This window comes from Desmodus rotundus, chromosome 7 (genome assembly GCF_022682495.2).
Source record: "Desmodus rotundus isolate HL8 chromosome 7, HLdesRot8A.1, whole genome shotgun sequence".
Taxonomy (NCBI): domain Eukaryota; kingdom Metazoa; phylum Chordata; class Mammalia; order Chiroptera; family Phyllostomidae; genus Desmodus; species Desmodus rotundus.
In genome coordinates this window covers 131,571,266-131,591,262 of record NC_071393.1, presented here as the reverse complement: position 1 = coordinate 131,591,262, position 19,997 = coordinate 131,571,266, and the positions used below count along the sequence as shown (strand labels likewise).

Here is a 19,997-nt window from a genome sequence, read left to right as displayed (position 1 = left end):
ATTACAAACAGCAATGCAAAGCACACCATGCTTTATTTATTGTTCCAGGAAACTGCTAAGGCATCCAAGGTGATCAAGCTTCATGACTCCAATTCTCCTAAATAAAAGCACCTTTTTCTCATTTAACTTATTTTTTTGCCAAAAAAGTATGGTATAATGAATAGTTAGGATGAAATTTACTCAACTTGTAAATTCGAACTAAAGACAATGCTAACATCTGGAATACAAAGATAGCCTCTGTTCCCAGTGACAGTGTCAGATCTGGCCTGGGATTCACATACTTAAACAGCAGATAAATGCAAAGTAAAGGCTTAAAATAAATACTGCAGACAAGAAAAAGTCAATGTTCTTCAAAAGGAAGAAGGGAACGGAGGTGTGTACTCTACATGACTGGAGGGGAGAAAGGGAAAGCACAGTCCAGACAGATTAATACAAAAGGAAAAGGACAACAAATCACCCATGGTGCTCTCCAAATAGTAAACGTTTAATGCCCTTTCGTCCTAATTCAAACAAAGCTCCTACTACTGATAAATCCCCGCCTCTTCATATTGGGCATCTGGTCTATGTTGTGGCCCATGGTATTAATAGGACCAACTGCCTCAAAATACGTAGCTCTGCCCAGCAGAAAACACTTTATCATTTTTTTTATAGTTTTAGTCAGTCGGGTTAAAATTGAAAGCCTGCTATTCTTCTTGGAAGCAATCAGATAAATCACAACTTATTTAATGTAACAATTCACCACAGTATAATTTGCTGTTTAAAGGCCCTCAACTTGAATGTAATATGCCCATTCAGATTAAGCAGAAAAAAAGGACACTGGATAGAAAAGGAATAAGGGATCTCTCTCAGCTATGTGAGTGCATTATTAAATATTAATTCTTAGCAGAAATAGTACAAATCTATTTCACAGTAAGTTTAACATGTTTTAATTTCACTAGTAGTTTAGAGTCAGTCATACAGCTCAGACAATGCATTTATTTGCTAAGAAACTACTCTAAGGATGGCTAACTCTCCTGCCACATGATCTGTGTAAATGGTACTAAATACATTTAGAACCTAATTATATTCTTAAAATATGTATGCCAAGTATTTAGAAAGCAGCAGCAGAGGTTCAGACACAGATGAACTAATAGTTTACACTGAAGGGGAATACGTTAGGACAAATCCCAAGGCCACACTCTGGAAATTCAAGGTCAATTTGCAGGAAAAGGGTACTTGTTATTCAATTATAACAATAGCCAGATTATTTTTCCTTCGGGCATTTCCAACTGCCCCTCTGCTCTCTCTCCAGAGGGGCCAGCAGTAGAACAAAACCAGACAAACCACAGCACTCCTGCATCAACTTGCCAAGAACACTTGAAAATGAAGGAAAGCAAATCGAGAATCTGCAGAAGTGCAAGAATATATCAAAAAAGAATAGTCAATATATTAAAACATACTATTATACACATTAACTCCAGGAAATGCAATTTAGATGTTTCTGATGATCAAAATGACAGAAACTCTATTCTTAACCCCAAACTACAAACACTACCACAAACCCCAAGAGGCTGGTTTTTGGACAAAGTATAGAGGGAACATACTTCAGAGACAAATTTTACAGACAATTCTGGTGCTGGCACCGGAGTGGCTTGGCGGATTGAGTGCCGGCCTGTGATCCAGAGGGTCGCTGGTTCGATTCCTAGTGAGGGCATGTGCCTGGGATGCAGGCCAGGTCCCTGTTTGGGGGGTTGGGGAGCAACTAACCAATGTATCCCTCGCACACAGATGTTTCTCTCCCTCTCTTTCTTCCTCCCTCCCCCTCTCTCTAAAAATAAATAAAATCTTTAAAAAGAAATAACAAATGCCTTTCCCATAGAAGGCAGTGGTCACAAAATGAAGTTTGTAACTGGTAAATCTGTACATGGCTTTAAATAAACAAAACAGTCACTAAAAATACATACTAAGATCTTATGTTGTATAGTATAATATACTTTATGTATACTGTAAATATATAGTGTTACCAATAAAAAAAAATTAAGATTCCTATGTTCTACACACACACAAAAAAAACATTACGTTGAAAATTCATTCTACTTAAGCCATGTAAAGACTCCTACTGAACTGGTCAAATGGCCCCAACGAGGCTCACGGGGCTGGCTCAGTCCCTGAATGAGTGGAGCATGGGACCCTGTGAGTTAAGGCCCAGTCTACCACTCAGCATCCTTAATTCCTTGGACAAGTGACTACTTGGAGCCTCAATTTAACCATCTTTAAGGAGAACTAATGCCACCTCCAATGCTGTTGTTCTGAGTATTTTAAACTGATTCTGTGCAATTACTTAAAAGATGCTGAATATTTAAAACATCGAACATACAGAATAAAAGACATGCCTCCCACCCCACCAAAAAATGAAAAATAGCTAAGATTCCAAATGGCCTCAATTTGTCTGCAAGTAGCTTTTACAAACTTGCCTAGATGCAACTGAAGGTGAAATTTAATTTGAGTCTTAACTTAAAGGTGGCTTTGTTACCAAGGACTGGAATGTTCTAATGAAATATATTTTTTAAGATTTTGTTTATTTATTTTTAGAGAGACAGGAAGGGAGGGAGAAAGAGAGGGAGAGGACACCCCCAACCAGGAACCTTGCCCCCAACCCAGGCATGTGCCCTGACAGGGAATCGAACTGGCGACCTTTCAGTTGGCAGGCTGGTGCTCAATACACTCACTGAGTCATCCCAGTCAGGGCTCAAACCAAATGTGTTTAAAAGTTGTATGTTATCAAGCCTTTTATGGTGAAAAGAACTGAACAGGCCCATAAATTTACTCAACTCCAATACCTTCCTTCCCAACTTCTCCATGAGAAAGAGTGAACTGAGAGCACGCATAAGGTAAAATACCACATTTCAAAACCATAACCAATATTCCTTACACAGCAAACAATTCATTACAAAATATCTAAATCCTAAAATCTAAGGAAATCTCTCAAATCTCTCAGACGTCATCTTCCCTAGCAATTATCTAATGCACTGTTTTTCACTGACAACAAAAAATGTCATTAAATCGCGTGTCCTTGCCTCCACACCATGTTTCAAAACCACCCAAGATGCTGCGCTGACACTACCGCTGGAGACAGCAGCTTGGGGCAGTTGCTAGCTGTTTCTATGCAGCCACAGTTTGGACCCTTTTATAACTTAAAATTTGTTGAGGACCCGAAAGAGCTTCTGCTATATGGATTATGTCCACCAGTATTTACTGCATTGGAAGTTATAACTAGAAAATGTCTTTAATGTTTACTCACTTAAGTAACAAGAAATCCATTACATGTTAGCAAAAATTACATCTTTTAAAGCAATGTTTTCCAGAACAAAAATATAGTAAGAAACATGGCATGGCACTGTTTTACACTTTGCAAACTTCTTTAATTCTGGTTAATCAAAGACAGCTAAACTCCCATAATTGCTTCTGCATTCAATCCTTTTGAATAAGCTGTTTTTGCAGGCACATATGAAGAAAACTTAGCATCATACCTTTGTAGAAGGGAGAGAATATTTTAATAACCTTTTCAAGTAATTGTGGATATTCTTCTTTGGTACTACATCAAAACTCCACAAGTGGCAATTTCAGTAAGATTAGTTATAGTATGAAAGCTGAAACCAGATCAATAAACCCTTTGTACTCTGTTGCATTAAAATCCATTGGTCTCAGTGGACTGAGCACTGGCCTGTGCACCACCCTGTCCACCGAACCAGGTCACCAGTTTGATTCCCAGGCACAGCACATGCCTGAGTTGCAGGTCAGATTCTCCAGTTGGGGGTGTGTGAGAGGCAACCACACATTGATGTTTCTCTCCCTCTCTTTCTCCCTCCCTTTCCCTTTCTCTAAAAATAAGTAAATAAAATCTTGAAAAAAAGAAATGTTAAAAAAAAAGTCAGTAAAATGTCTGAAAATAAAAAATAAAATCCACTGGTCTATCCTGCACATTTAATGTACCTTTCACCCATGTCTAATTTTATTAAATCATGATTGGTGACTGGGACGATGTGGGGTCACTGAATTATACCTGTCTTCCAAATGTTGACATGCTATTATACACTATCAAAAAAACTATATTAAAATAAAAACTATATTCATTAATATCACCACCAATCTAAGTAGAAACATTTTACATTGCTGGGATGCTGTCAAGCTCACAAAGGTAGAAATGAGCTTTCCAAAGTCCTAATTTTTGCTTGAAAGCTCAAATTTTATCATTAGCCCCAAATACTGTGTTATTTTCCTTAAAGATACAGGCTCACTTTATTCCAGGTAAATGCTAAATAATCAAGTATGAATACGCATAGTTCACCACTTGTTCTTTCAAGTAAAAACAGAACTCCATGAGAAAAGCACTAGTTTAGCTCACAAATCAATCATACATGTGTTCTCAAAACAACCATTCTACATTTCGGTATACAGCTTTATGCTTACTTCCCATTTCATCATAGCATACTTAAAAGACAAACTCGGGCTAAGATTTAATAAAATTAGCATGACCGCTTCACAAGCACTTTTTCTTAGCTGTGTGTGCAGTGAAGAAATATCACTACTAGGACAACGTGATGCCTCTGCCTTGATTCTCTCAGCCGTGGGCACTGCCCCGCCAGTGCCAGTGTCAGCAGAGCAAAAGGCCCGTCATCTCAGCATTGTTAGAGAACAGTCTGGGTTCAGGTACTCCCTGAAAGGACCTCAGGGATCCGGCCCCTCAGGCGCCCACAGAGGACCTCTGTGGGCCACTGCTCCACACAGTATTTATTATCCACCCACGGTCCCAAACGTACCTGGGACGACCACATGAAACTACTTCGATTCCTCTTCATTTTCCGACAGCCCACAAGTACTTGGGAGAAAAGCTCTTGTCTCCCCCCAGTCTTGCTAAATATCTCTTCCAATAACTTCCACAACAGTCTAGGAATGTGACATGAATGCTAGGTCCCTGAAGCTCGTTACTCGCCTTAAAGTCGTATCAAGTGTGACAGCCAAAACTAAGCCGACACAAGTAATCACCTGACCCGCACAGAGTAGGGCTGCAATCTGAGTATGGTTTCCATAGGGCACTATGCTTGGTGTTGATGCAGTGGGTCTCCATACAAATGTTTTGTCCCCAGAGCACACTCTGCAGTATCTTTTCTGGTCATCACTACTAGGGGAGTGGGGAGGGTGGGGCTTCGGAAATCTACCAGAGGTCAGGGTGCTGTTAAACATCCTACAATACACAGGCCAACCCCATGAAAGTAATTATACAGCCCAAAATATCAATCATATCATGTGAGAAACTCTATTAATGAACCTCACCACTGTCAAAATTGTTGGAAGCTTTCATCACCATGGCTCTTAAACCATACGAGTCTTTCAAAATTATATATGCAATTACATGACTTTTAGGCAAATATGGACACCTGTTCACCATGTTTCATAGTGACCTCAACTTCAATAACCTATTTTTATTTGGTCCATTCGGTCCATTCTAACAACTCACCTATGGCCTGTGTTTCAACCCTACCCACCTGCCCAAATTTGACAGGACTGGCACACCAAAAATGAAAGCAAAGTCAAATATAAACCCGGAAGTCACAATTCAAAACATCAAAGAAACAAAGTTAATGTCAGTGTGACACCAGAACATGTAAAACAAAGCAAACTGATGAGGGAAAAGGTCTATTACACCAGGCAGGCTTTGGTCTCTCTGCTGCACACGTAGGGCTAAAAGTGAGAGGGAGAGCTAATGAAAAACTGGCCACACGGTCCACGTTTCAGAAACACACTGGAAAGGCCATATCCACGTGTAAATTTGCTATCCTGACTCTGTTTCCATCTTATACCTTGAAAACACTGTAGAGGAATCTGAAACTCCTACGTTTTCAAAGGAAATATATACCTCCCCTCTCAAAGAAAACTTGGAAAAAGTAGGTATAAAAGGAATTTCAATTCCCAAAAATTAAGACAGATTATTACTTGAGTTATTTCCTCATTAAAGCCTTGTAAGGGATACATTTCTATCAAGATCAACTTTTAATACCGACATGATCAGAAAGAGAAGTTCCCTTTTCAAAAGCAGCAATAAAATGTCAGCTAACACAAAGAAGTCACATGGCATCACTGCAAACATTTAGGTTTGTTTTAATTGCTGCTGAACTGAAAAAGGCCACAAAAATCTTGCTTAGACTCGGTTCTCCCGGTGCCTCCTTTTAATTTCCATGAAAGGTTGAAACAACAGGGATCTTGCAGATTCTAAGATCTTAGGTCTGTATATTTAATTAAAACTAATAAATATTCTCATTACGGACATATGTTGATAAGCCTCTTAAAATGACAGGACTGTATGAGGAGTATGAAATTCCTTTTTAAAATATCGTGTAAAATGCAATAGATGTCCTTAGAGCCTGTGTCAAAGTTAGAGCCTCACCTGTAAAGACAGACACACACATATACACACATGGACACTCATACACAGGGTGGGGCAAAAGCTGATTTACAGTTGCTCATATGGAAAATGCAGTAAGTAACAAGTAATTCAAGAATAAACTGTTTTGCGTACTCACAACTGTAAACCTACTTTTGCCCATCTTGTATAAAGAAAATCAGAAAGCTATAATCGGTAATAGGTGCAAAAAAGAAATTGTCTTTCCTTAAAAAAAAAAAAACCAAAACTGCTGTGCTACAATAGGTGTCTAGAAATCATAAAACCTTTACTTTGCATTGAAGTAAAACTTCGAATGTTAATTACATGCTTCGCTTTGGGGCTACAAAGAAAACTCGGTCCCTTGTCTCAAAAGAGTACTCTTACTCTGAAATCGTCAAAAATGAAAGAAATGCAGTCTCACTATTTAGGCCTCAACGCTGCTGTGTAAACGCAGAACATAAGCGGTAATCTTTATATCCCAATAACGATTTCTAAAATTACATCTAATTCTTGCAATGACACAGGTAAAACTTTCATTGGAAACTCTCTATAAGGGGGTGGGGGCACAAAGTGTAGGCCTAGTGAGATTAGAATGCACGACGGACTGGCTTTAGGTCTACAATCAGAAAAACACAGAGTATCGCTAAGAGGTGGAGGGAGAAGGAAGCTGGTTGCAATCCCGCTCCATCAAAACAAAACACGGCGAGCAAGCCACAACCTGGCGCGTTTCGGAGGCCCCCTGGCAAGTGCCCCTTTCCCGGTGGTGGAAAGACTGGGTGGAGGAAGGGTTCAAATGGCCAGGCTCAACGCCCAAAACGGTGTTTAACTAGTGCTCAGGCCACCTAACGTGGACGCGGGTTAGCACTGGCGCACGATTTGAGCTTCTCGGAAACGGGAAGACAGAAACGCAGCGCAGGAAGACTAGGAACTGGAGCCGCGAAATGCGCCCGGGAGGCGCGGCGGGCGAGCCCGCACCCCACGTGCAGACCCTGCGAGCAGCAAGGCCTCCCTTCCCCACCGCCGCCGGACGCAGTTTGGGGTTTTCGGCCGGAGCGGAGAAGGGGCAGTGATGGGGATGAGATTCCTCTGGCTCTTCCGGAAGGGAAAGGCCCCCGGACCGACGGCTGCAGAAGCCAGGAAGAGGTGGGGGAAGTGGGAACCGAGCACAAGGGGAAGTGCGGCAGCGAGTGGATGAGGAAACAGGAAGAGCCCCAGTCCCGCCGGCCGCCCCCATGGGGCGAGGGCCCCGCTCGTGCACCACCCCCCGCCTTCTCCCCCGACGCCCCCAAGGCCCCGCCGGCGTGCGGGAGAAAACAGAATACAAATTACTTACAACGGCATCGTTTCCTGCGCCGGCACCGCCCAGTCACTTCCCCCCCGCAACCGCCGCCGCTGCCGCCCTGGGCATGATCCACTGAGGCGGGAGGGAGGGGGGCCTGCCGCAGCCCTGGGTCCAACCCCACTCCCGCACCCGCTCCCGCCGCTTTAAGCGCTTCTCCTCCTTCCCCTTCGTCCTAACATGGCGCCCGAGCGCTACCACAGCAACGTTCTAGAACTGCTGACGCCTCCACGCACGCCGTGCGCGCGCCTGCGCACAGGCCGCCCGGCGCCGCGAAGCCTCACGGGAAAGGTAGTTCGTGCGGTGGCCGGCGGTCGAGCAATTTCCGCTCCAATCCCGTTGCGTTTTTGCTAGAGGTACCGTGAGTCACCGGGCAATGGTGCGGGTAGCGCCCGTGGCGGGTCGTCGGTCGGGAGGAGCCGCTCCCGTCCGAGACGGGGGCGACGCGGCCCAGACCGCGCGAGGAAGGACCCAGAGAGACCCTGGGACCGCGAGGAGCGGCTTCCGGCGCATTGTGAGGTCCCGCAGTTCGTGTCGCCTGAGGTCGCGGCGGCTGCGCCTCCCCTCGAATGGCGCCTGCGGAGGGGACCGAGGCAACCACGCGTGCCCGGAGTGCCACCCGAAAGCGGGACTCAGAACGCGGCCCCGTGGGTCGGGGCCCACGAGGGGCTGTAACAGGTTGCCCAGCCGCTTCATACTGCTCTGCAAAGTGAGAGGAAACCCCATTCCCGGTGGACGTGAGCGTGCCAGAGGGGTGCCTAGCAGAGCTGGAGCGGAGGGCGCAGAGGAGTTACCGAGACGCGCCTCCCCCGAGACGGCGCCGTCCGGCTGTTGGCTCCTCTGTTGCCCGTGCTCAGGAGCTCGAGAAGTATTTGTTAAATAAGTAACTTCTCAGGGTAGGACAGTGACAGCCAGCCAGTGCTGGACCATGAGTTCATTCACACTTGAACAAATTACGGACACTTGGGCGGCGGGAGCCGTTGGGAACTTAGGCAGGCCCCTTGGCGGCCGTAGTTTCCCGAGGCGGTGTTTCCCGGCCCCAATCTCTCCCCGGGGTGGGGCGCGGGTGCCTTCTCCCACGCCCCCAGCGGAAGGCGGAGACGCCGTGCGGAGCCGGACTCGACGCCGAAGCTCCGGTCTTCGAATTAGAACGCGTCGCACAGCGTCACACACGCTCGTGGAAGGCAGGGGCGGGAAGGGATCGAATACATCCGGTGACGTTCTAAAGTCTTTAAATATACTGCGGAAATTTGACAAAGGGCTTCCGCCTTTCCCCCCAGAACATCCGGTGGGACTCGCGTTCGGGGACTAGGCTCGGTGGGGGAGACGCAGGGTCTAAACCGGCGGGGCCCTGCGGGCGGCCCTCCGCGAGGCTAGTCTGGGTGAGAAGCGCTGTCACCGCAAAATGCACGCGGATTTCACAGATCTTAGTGTGAGCTACCTCGCTGATGACATGCCATGTCGTTCGGATATGTAGCATTAAAGGGAACATTACGAAAACTACTTTCACCTGCTTCTTTTCACATGGTTAAGTGTGGCTCCTAGAAAATGTTAAATTGTCTATGTGACCGTCCTTCCCATGCAACGGCGCTACCTGGAGACAGATGTGCACTTGATTCTCAGTTCTTCTTCTTACTGCTCACCCTTCTGTTCTGGGGGTGGCTTTGGTTAAGGACCCCAGGAGTGGACCTGTCCTCAAAAGATAGAAAATCTGAGATCCAGAGAAAATAATAAAAGATTAAGTCTGCGCTCTTGAAACTTGCTCATACAGACAGACACTGAGGATGTGCTTCACAAAGAATGGGACCTCCTCGAGCTCACGGCCGTCCGCTCCCTGACATCTCAGCCTAGAGAAGAGGTGGACGCGGGTCTGCAGTAGCTCCGCAGCGGTTCTGATTCAGCTTTCCACAGCTAACGTTTACCCAGTGCCCGGAACCTGCTAGGTGCCACGTTGCTTGCCGAAGACGGTTGAAAGGAACTAGATTTGCAGAAGGAGTCAAGGTAGATTTCACACAGGAGGTGACTTCATAAATGTCCCGCTAGAAAAATTAAGGTTTAGGACGTGGTCGGGAGAAGAGCATATTGGCAACCGGGAACAACTTTAAAGAAGAAGAAGAGAGAAGGACGGGGCGGAGGAGGGGAAAGAGGTCCTGATGAGAAAACTTCCGGTTTGATGAGGATGTCAGGTGGAGGGAAGAATTAACAAGCAAAAACGCAGAGTGAAAGGTGCCAGGCTGGGGTCCCTCTCCACTACGGAAGATACAGTGGAGAACTCGACGCACTTCGACCTTAAGTCCCAGGGGGCTGGGGGCACATGATAAACGCATAACCAGAGGTGGGAACTCCAGGGTGTGAGTAAGAACCACGAATGAAAGAAATCAGTGTGAGAATCCCGGGAGTCAGCTTTAGACAGCGTGGTCGGACACGAGCCCTCTCTGAGGTGCTGGCCTTTGAGCTGAGGCGGTTCTGAGCTTTGGATTTTACCTTTTTGTAGATGGGGGAGCCATTGAAGGTTTTGAAACGGAATGAGATATTTTTTGAAAGATCACTCAAAGGGCAAGGGATGAATTTGCACTGGGAGAGACTTTAGAGTGGGAGGATAGGTGAGGTAATAGATGATGAAGCTCGAAATAAGGAAGAAATAAAGTAAAGAAGGGAATGAATTGAGAGAGATATTGCAATGTAGTAAATCCTGATTGTGAGCAGTGATGGGAGTACAGGGTAAAAATGATTACGAAGGTTTTTGGGAGGGTGGCAGAATGAATGGAGCTCCCAGTGACTGAAGTAAGAGGAAGATAACCAGGTGAGCTTGATATGGGTGGATTTTGCAGCACCTGTGAGACCAGAAGTGTCTGCAAAACAAGCTTCAGGAGCTGGAGATCAGAGGTCATAACCTCTGCAAGCAAGAATCCTGTTAATGGAACCAAGTTCTGGGAGGGACTTACATACACCCAGTCTTACCCAAGGAAAATTTCCCACGTGAGTAATAAGCGAGGTGTTGGCGCACCCCCAACACTTTGGACCCAATTAAGGGTGAAAGTGGAGCCACGGAAAGCGGAGCCTGAGCTAAAGCCAATTCCCAGTGTATTGATTAAGACAGTATCTGTATCATGAGCCCCGCCTTGCTGGTCCTCGGAGCCCCTGCCCACTCCCTGCGGCTGCTGCCTGTCTCCAACGCTACTGACTGCCCTGCAGCCCGCCCTTGCCCTGCCCCAGCCGTTTCTGCCAGCCGCTCAGAATGGGAAGATGCTTTCAGCTGGTGTTAAGTAGCCTTCAGATTGCGTGGTCCACACAACAACGTCACACACAGTGGGAAGAATTCTGAAGCTGGTTCTCTTAGGTCCACAGTGCACTCGAATCAAAAAAAAAAGCACACGTGTGTTTGAGAGCAAAACTTCTTCCCATTGTGGGAACTACCCGGACTGTGTTTCAGTGTCGCTGAGGGGGTGATAATTGGAGGCACTGTGTGCGATGGAGGTTTCTACCCCAAAAATAAAGTACAGTGATTCATTGGACTGTTTATTATTAATGGTACCTACTTTTTTAAAAGTTTAATCAAAAGCCAGATTTATGAGTCACTGAGTAAAAGTAACATAAGCACTTCTATCAAATGAGTGCTGTACTCTTGAGCTGTTTTTCATTAAATTCTCATTCCCCTTTTAGGTGTTTGTTAGTTTATGTTTTGAAGAATGCATTGTCTACCATTTGCATGCAAGAAAGAACCACAACAGCTTGCTGGTTAGAACCAGCCCAAACCGGTGCCTCTGCTAGTTTCTGCAGTAAATCAGTATCCTTGATTTCTTCCTTTCCCTCCTTGACCAAATCTGTGATCAACCTTTCCCTCCTTAACTAATCTGTGATCAAGTCCCACTGATTCCACCTCCCACATCCATTTGAAATCCGTCCCCTCCTCTCCGTCTCCTCTGCCACTTCCCTCTTAGCCACTGTCTTCTCTGAGACCCTCGTGGTCGTAGCCGAGGTTCTCCTCCCACTTCAGTCCTGCTTTTCTCCTGTCCATTGTCCGTACAGTAGCTGGATTTTCAGAACACGCTAGAGATGTTATCACCCCTGACCCCAAACCCAACTTCATGGCTTCAGTTGCTCTTAGGATAAAACCAAACTTAACAGTGGCTTTCAACGCCCTGCGTAATCAGGCTTCTGATTTTCTCTCCAGCCTCATCCCAGACTCTTCCCCTTTCCCAGCTGTGCTTCAACCCTCCTGGCCTGTCTTCTTTTTCTAAACAAGTGAAGCTCCCTTCCGCCTCTGAGCCTCCACACTTGTCCCCATCTGCAGTACTGCCTCCTCAGTCCGTCAGAGTCACCGCCTCCTGGATGGCTTCCCAGACCACTTATCGAAACTTTGTTTATTTGCATTATAGTCCTTACCACATAACCAGAACTTCCTTGTTAATCTTTTAAATTATTTGTTCTGTCATGCTCACTAAAATATAAGCTCCATGAAGGTAGACACCGGGATTACACTGTTTAGTACCTAGTGTAAGCCCAAAGCGTGGAACAGCACCTGGCACATACTGGCACTTAAAGAATTATGTTGTGACTGGCCAGAGACAACTTAGATTGGCCTGGGCATTTCAATTCTGCAGTTAATCTGGCTCAAACAAACAGTCGTAATTATCTCAGCATGAGCTGCCATAACAAAATACCACGGAATGAGTGGCTTAAACAACAGACGTTTATTTCTCACACTTCTGGAGGCTGACAAGCCAGAGATCTTGGTGCCAACACGGCCGTGCTCTGATAAGGGCTCTCTTCTGGCTTGTGGACAGCCGTGTTGTCACCGTGTCCTCACAGGGCAGAGACAAAGAGAAAGCGCTTGCACGTTTGCTCCCGTGCGTGTGAGGGAGACTAATTCTGCTGGATCTGGGCCCACCCTTATGACCTCACTTAATCTTAATTCCTAGAAGCCTCATCTCCAAACAATCACACGGGGTGGGGGGTGGGTAGTGCTTACACATGAATTTGGGGGCATGCAAACATTCAGTCCCTAACAGTGATCCGCACAGATTGTCATCTTCTGGGAGGTACTAATGCCTATTAATTATTGGATTAGTTACTGCTGTGGAGTAACTGCCACAAGCTTTAAGCTGCTTAAAACAACACGTGTTATCAAACAGTTTCTGTGGGTCAGGAATTCAGACATGGCTTAGTTGGGTCCTCTGCTGCAGGGTCTCTCGACAAGGCTGCCTTCAGGGTATTAGGCCTGGGGTCTCATCTGCAGGCCTCCCATTGGAGGATTCACTTCCATCCCTGTCTGTTGGTGACACGGTCACCAGCAAGCAGTGTCCGCGGCATTGTGGCTGAGACGAGACAAGTTCACACGGACTACCAAGTCCTGTGGAGGAAAAGGGATGGCATGGCCACTCTCAAGAGGAGAGCCCCCTGACCCTTGCCTTGACAGGCTTTTATTGGCTTGATTTGCATAGGAATACAGGGCATATATGGAAAGCTCATCAATCATTGTCAGGCAGTAATAATCAAATAGATAACATTCAAAGAACTCTGAGGGCTTATTTTGAGTCAGGGTCAGATAGCTAAAGAACCATAAAACTTTGGGGAAACAAACTCATTTCAGGCTCGGACCCTTATCATTTAAATTGAGGGTATTAACAAAACAGGTTTCACAAGATTTCATGCATTCTTTCTCAGGCCTGATTGCCCCGGGGAAACGCCCTTTCCAGCACAGGGCGCACCCACCTCCGGCATTGTTTCAGGCTCAGGGAGGGGAAGTAAGGCAGCCAAGAGATTAGGAGACTTCTTGCAGACAGAATGACTCAGGCCCTGTCAAAGCCGAGGGGCAAGGGTCCACCCTGTTGCTCCATAGCCCCCCAAGTCCTTCCCTGAGGGCTCCCTCATGGCCATGCCTGTCTTAGGTCGTCCCTCCCTTGAGGAATCTTACCAGTCATTGGCTAACTGGTCATGTACTGGGGACCAGGCAGGGTGAAGTAAAGTGGGCAGAGGCAGCGCCTCTACCAGGAAGATAAGCTTTGTCTCCTAACTTTTATGGTCCCAAGGTCTTTTTACTCTGCCTCATCACAGGGGATTACAGCTTCTGAAACCAGGCAGGGCGCTTCCCAACACGTTGGCAGATTCAGTTCCTAGAAGCTGTTAGATTGAAGGTGTCAGTGTCCTGCTAGCTGTTCGCTAAGTGCCCTTTCAGCTCCTGGCCAAGTGGGCCTCTCTGACATAGCAGCATGCTTCATCAGAGCTCCTTATGTGGAGAAGACAGTAGAGCCTGCTAGCATCGTCCGCAGTCTCGCGTGGCCTAAGCATTGCCATATTCCTTTGGATCGAAGCAACCACAGGCTCCACCCACACTCAGAGAAGAGGTTACTCAGAGGTACAAACACCTGCAGGCGGAGATCACCGGGAGCATCTCAACGCTGGCCTGCCCTATTGGCCAAACTTACTTTGTGTGGCACCTAAGGTCTGTATGTACTAAATACAGAATTTGTATCACATTCTGGTTAATTTTAAATTTTTTAATTGAATTTATTGGGGTGACATTGGTTAACAAATTATATAGGTTTCAGGTGTACAGTTCTATAATACATCATCTGTACATTGTCTTGTATGCTCACTGCCCTAGGTCAAGTCTCCTTCCCTCACCATTTATCCCCCCATACCCTCTTCTACCTCAGTGGTACTAGGGAAGCCTCTGGGTGACCCTCTGAGTTACTTAAGTGTCCCATCACAGCCATATGGACTAAACAATGACTGAAGGTTGGAATTAGTTATAAAAAAAAAAAAAAATAGCGGTGCAAAAAAAAATTCAGCTGAATAGCTTTTATTCGCTAATACTTACTATAACCTCTACCATGTGCTATGTACGTTTTTAGTCTCTAGAGATACACAGAAGCAAAACAAAACCCCTGCTCTCATGGAGTGTACATTTTGGTGGGAGATAAAGACAAGAGACACGTAGGCAGATAAAATGAGGTCAAGGTGAGCAGAGAAAAGAAACTGGAGTGTCACAGAGAGGACGATGTGGGGAGGCCTCTGAGGAGGGGCTGTTTGAGCTGAGCGAGGATAAAATGAGAGTGAGCACGTGGACCAAGTAGTTCAGACTAAGACCCCCAAACAGACTGTACTCGGCAACGAGGCTTGAAGTGAGGGAGACAGGGAGCTTCTGAGGGCACAGGCTGTATCGGGCCTCCCAGATCCAGGTCAGGACTTGGCCTTTCACTCCGTGTGGGAGGGGAAGGCAATGGAAGGCTTTGAACAGACCTGGTTTCTGCTTCAACAAAATACCCCTACTGATGAGTTGAAAGTAGTCACCGAAAGGAGCAAGCAAGGTGACAGCAGCAGTCTAGGTGGGAGAAGGTAGTGTCTTGGGCCAGGACACTAGATTGGAGGGGTGAGAAGCAGACAGACTCTCTTCCGATTGCTTGGGTTTGCTCAGTGAAGTAAGAAGCATTGTCATGAAATGTAACTGTCAGGAAGACATGAAAAGGTAACTATTATAAAGACTAATGACTTCAAACTGTTGAAAATGTGTTCTTTTTATTTACTTAGTATTTTTTATTAAAATATAAGGGTCAAAAATAGACCAGTGAAAGAAAAGAAAAAAAAGTAAATTGGACATCATCAAAATTAAAAACTTTTACCCTGGCTGGTATGGTTCAGTGGATTGAGCACCAACCTGCAGACCAAGAGGTTACGGGTTCGATTCCCAGTCAGGGCACATACCTGGGTTGTGTGCCAGGTCCCCATCTGGGGCATGAAAGAGGCAACTAGTCGATGTTTCTCTCACACATCGATGTTTCTCTCCCTCTCTTTCTCCCTCCTTTCCCCCTCTCTAAAAATAGATAAATAAAATATTTTTTTAAAAAGTAAAAACTTTTGTACCTTAAAGGGGACCGTCAAGAAAGTGAAAAGACAAGCCACTAAGTGGGAGGAAATATTTGCAAATCATATATCTGATAAGTGTCTTATATCCAGAATATATAAGAATTCATATAATTCAATAATAAAAGAACAACAACCCAAATAAGTGAGCAAAGGACTTGAATATACCTTTCTCCGGAGAAGATGTATAAGTAGCCAGCAAGCCCATGGAAGGATGCTTAGTCACAATGTGATACACACTTCATTACTACTAAATACACACACACACATAACAGGTGTCGGTAAGGATGCAGAGAAATTAGAATCCTCTTCCGCTGCTGCTGGAAACGTAAAATGCTGCGGCCACTGTGGAAAAACAGTATGGCAGTTCCTCAATGAGTCGCACATGGAGTTACCACATGACAGCAATTCTATTCCTACGGGCCTACCCAAAAGAATTGACACCAGGTGTTCAAACAAGAGTTTGACCTCAGATGTTCATAGCGGCTGTATTCACTATTTTTAAAGGTGGAAACAACCCAAATGTCCATCAACAAATGAATGATTAAACCAAATGTGCTCTCTCCACATGACGGAATATTACTCAGCCACAAAAAGGAATGAAGTACTGACACATGCCTTGGGTGAACCTTGAAAACAGGCTGAGTGAAAGAAGCCAGACACAAAAGGCCACGTATTGTGTGATTCTGTTTATTTAAAATGTCCAGAATAGAGAAATTCACAGAGACAGAAAGCAGATTAGTGGTTGCTGGGAGCTGGTGGGGAGGAGACAATGGGGAGTGACTGCTTAATGAGTAGAGGGTTTCCACTTGGGGTGATAAAATGTTCTGGAGCTAGATAGTGGTGCGTACACAGCGCTGTGAGTGTACTTAGTGCCACCGAGTTATACATTCTAACATGCTTATAATGATACATTTTATGTTGTGTGTATTTTACCACAATAAAAAAAAATAGTGCCCTCCCCATCCAGGGCACAAAAAAAAAAAATAGCACAGTATATTCACATAACTATCTAAAGGGATCAAAGAGATACGCCATTAAAATAAACCTAAACAAATTTCTCATTCAGTGTAATTCTGGGAATTACAGGGCTTTCAGAGCTGGAAGAGACCATCGGATTGATTGCTTATGCCTACATTGTACAGTTAGTTTGCTAAAAATATTCAACAATTTTCTAATTATGGCAAATACTAGAATTACTCATTCTGTTACATGAATTCTTCTACGAAGAGGTCTCCAGGCTCTCTGACATACTGGTTACTGACCCTGAACTCAAAAAGCAGCCTTGTGGAAACCAATCACATCTGGTTTACTGTGACTCAACAAAGCATAAACAGTCCTGATTTATTTCCATTTCTAATACCACTGGTATCTGGGCCGCGAAAAATTGTACACTTTAATTAGCCCACATGTTCAAATAATACACAGTCTGATTTTCTCCATACTATAAATCACCAGAAACATCAGCGTGCGGCCTACTTAGACTAAGAATGAAACATCAAGTCAACGTTCGTCCCATGAGCTGTGTCACAGACGCCTTACCAACTTTGCCTCCCCAATATAGTTTTAATGAAGAAGTCATCAGTGCCACGCAGCTTTTGAGAATGATGTGACTTAATAAAACATTTGCTTGCAGGAAAAAAAAATAATTTTCCAAAAACTGGGAAAGCATGTTTTAATGCAGTTTTTCAAATTACAATGTCAAAGTCATCTCTAGCTCTGTAAAGGGTCATGGCACAAAGTTTTTCCAGCTTCACTGTGTTGAAGGATTGTTCTTGAAGAGATACTCTGCCTGTAAGTGAAAGAAAGAAGAAAAAAAAAGCAAGGTTACAATTAGTAGGTATTACAAGATATTTACAAGTCTCATATTTGTACTATTAATGTTTATAATTAAAAAGAAAAGTACATAAATCTTACTTTCAATTGAGTAATAAAAATAGCTAAGTGAAGTAAGCTAATCAGAGAAAGACAAGTACCATATGATCCCACTTATGTATGGAATCTAATGAGCAAAATAACCAAACAAAATAGAAATAGACCATAGATACAGAGAACAGACTGATGGCTATTAGAGGGAAGGGGGTTGAGGGGCTCGTGAAAAAAAGATGAAGGAATAGTCAAAAAAAATCCACAAAACACCCTCATAGACACAGATGAGTAAGCTGATTACCAGAGGGAAAAGGGGTGGGGGAGGTGGGAGAGGGTAAAGGGGGTGGTAAATGGGGATGGAAGGAGACTCGACCCTGGGTGGTGAACACACAGTACAGTGTAGAGATGATGTAGTGTAGAACTGTACACTTGAAACCTATATAATTTTACTAACCAATGTCACCCCAAGAAATTCAATAAAAAAAATTTTTAATCTTGTTATAAACTGTGAAATTATCAGAGGCTACTTCCCAAATACCAGACTCACAATTTCTCTATGTCAACTGGCTTCCCATTTAGATTCAGGTACATTTTATTTCCAAACTGATATTAAAACAACAACAACAACAACAAAACACCTCTCTCTCTCACCAGAAAGTCAACAGGATCCTCCGGCCTGACCTGGCAGCACTCACTGAGCCCCTGCAGGAGCGTGGGCATGACGTAGGTCATTAAATAGTTTCGCAGGGGGGCGGACTGCGCCTGCAGGAGTTCTCGCTCTTCGCGTTTCACTTCCTCTAGTCGTTTATTCTGCAAAGAGAGCATTTGGGGGCGGGGTGAACAGTCAGGAAAGGGAGAACACCTTCGCACAACTCAGCCCACAAAGCCTCAGAACTAGATGGTGCTATAAATGTTCGCCACGTTGTTTCTATAAAGATGGCATTTCCAGCCAGCAGCGAGTATGTGTTAACGATGAGCTAGGCATTTAGAAAATAATGAACTGGACTCCTACTCTGCTTCTTAAACAAAAATGGTTTCTAGCTGCCTAGATGAAGGAAGGAATGAAAGGGAGGGAAGGCAGGAAGGAGAAAGGAAAGTCACGGAAGTACTCATAGAAGGTCTAAGGTATGGGTCCGGTGGCCCCGTGTTATCTCTTGCTCAGCGCACAGCCGCCCTTCCTTGGGAAAAATAATTCCATATTTCCTTTGAGAAATCTTCCTTCTCAGCCTAGTGGTTTAGGTGGGACTGAAGCCCACCAGGCCAGCCGACCTCCTGCCCATGAACACTTGAGGAAGAGCCCTGGGAGGACACCGACACAGGAGATGCAGCAGAGAGAGAAGTCCCTGGTCTCCGGGAACATCACCTGGGCCACTTATCTCGAGACTTGCCTGAAGCCGGCCCTCCCTCTGGACTTTTTCTGTTATGTGAATCCATCAATTTTCTTTATTTCTAAGCCATTTTAAATGTACTTTTTTGCCACTTGCAAGATAAAGAGTCCTGATTTTCTTTCTTTTTTTTGGAAAGAGGTCTTTCCCAGCAAGATAGCAAACCCAGAAATCAAAATGGGAAGAGACTGATAGATTTGACTACATAGAAACATAAATGTTCTTATGACCAGAAGAAACCCCATAAATGAGGTTAAATGATGAGATGAGAAAAACTATTTGCAACAAACTATAAAAAGCCAAGAGATTATGGGAGCGCGCACCATTGGCCAGGCACCGTCTGCATGTTTTTACACGTATTGACTCCAACCGCCACGGCTCCTCCGTGAGTAGGTGCCACAATCACCTTAATTTTCCAGATAATAACCAGCAGACGGAGAGACTGGGACACGGAGTAACCAGGAGAGTGGAGCCGGGTTTGGACAGGGCAGGAGGCTGTTGTCTCCTGGGGCCATTCCTGTTTTTCTTACATCACCTTACCAGGAGTTGTTTTTGCAAAAGGCTAAGAAAAAAAAATACACAGCTCGGGCTTGGGCAGAGAAAACGTGCATAAGAGGTGATGTAAATTCCTAACTACCAGAGGAAAAGTCATTAAATTTGTGATTGGAGAAATGAATAAAACCACGAGATCAGTTTCTCTTTATCAGAGTGGCACGTGTGAGCACAATTGAAAAAGCGGTGTTGGAGGCGGTGTGGGGAAACACTGGTAAACACCCTGTTCACCCTTGCTGGAGGGTAGTTTAGAAATAGAGATCAAAAGTTAAACCAGGTAATTAAGCAGCGTTTGACCCAGCAAACCTTAGAAATGTATGCTAAGGAGACAATCAGGAACCCTGAGGTGTGTGCATAAAGACCCTCTTCCTTCCTCCCCTCCCTCCCCCCTTCCTTCCTTCCTTCCTTCCCTCCCTCCCTCCCTCCCTCCTTCTTTCCTTCCTTCCTCTGTACATTAGATAGAATAAGTGCAAAGAGGGAAATTAAAAAAGCATAAAAGGGGATATGACTTGTTTTGGGGAAAAGGCAAGAGTTGAAAATTTAAATATAACTGATGTCCAGGAAA

At 44.9% G+C, this 19,997-nt stretch overlaps 2 protein-coding genes across 3 annotated transcripts in view; both read right to left on the bottom strand.

The window, feature by feature from the left end:
- PAPOLA (poly(A) polymerase alpha) overlaps nt 1–7,978 on the bottom strand; it is a 60,932-nt gene extending 52,954 nt beyond the window's left edge. For both annotated transcript variants that reach the window (XM_024568106.4, XM_024568107.4), the window contains exon 1: nt 7,755–7,978. In XM_024568106.4, the coding sequence (XP_024423874.1) occupies nt 7,755–7,762 (8 nt within the window). In that variant the 5' untranslated portion in view covers nt 7,763–7,978. The remainder of the gene's footprint in view (nt 1–7,754) is intronic.
- An 8,298-nt stretch (nt 7,979–16,276) lies between these two features.
- AK7 (adenylate kinase 7) overlaps nt 16,277–19,997 on the bottom strand; it is a 59,416-nt gene continuing 55,695 nt past the window's right edge. The window contains exons 17-18 of the mRNA XM_024568260.3: nt 18,147–18,305; nt 16,277–17,418 (exon numbers count right to left, since the gene is read on the bottom strand). Of these exons, the coding sequence (XP_024424028.2) occupies nt 17,380–17,418; nt 18,147–18,305 (198 nt within the window). The 3' untranslated portion in view covers nt 16,277–17,379. The remainder of the gene's footprint in view (nt 17,419–18,146; nt 18,306–19,997) is intronic.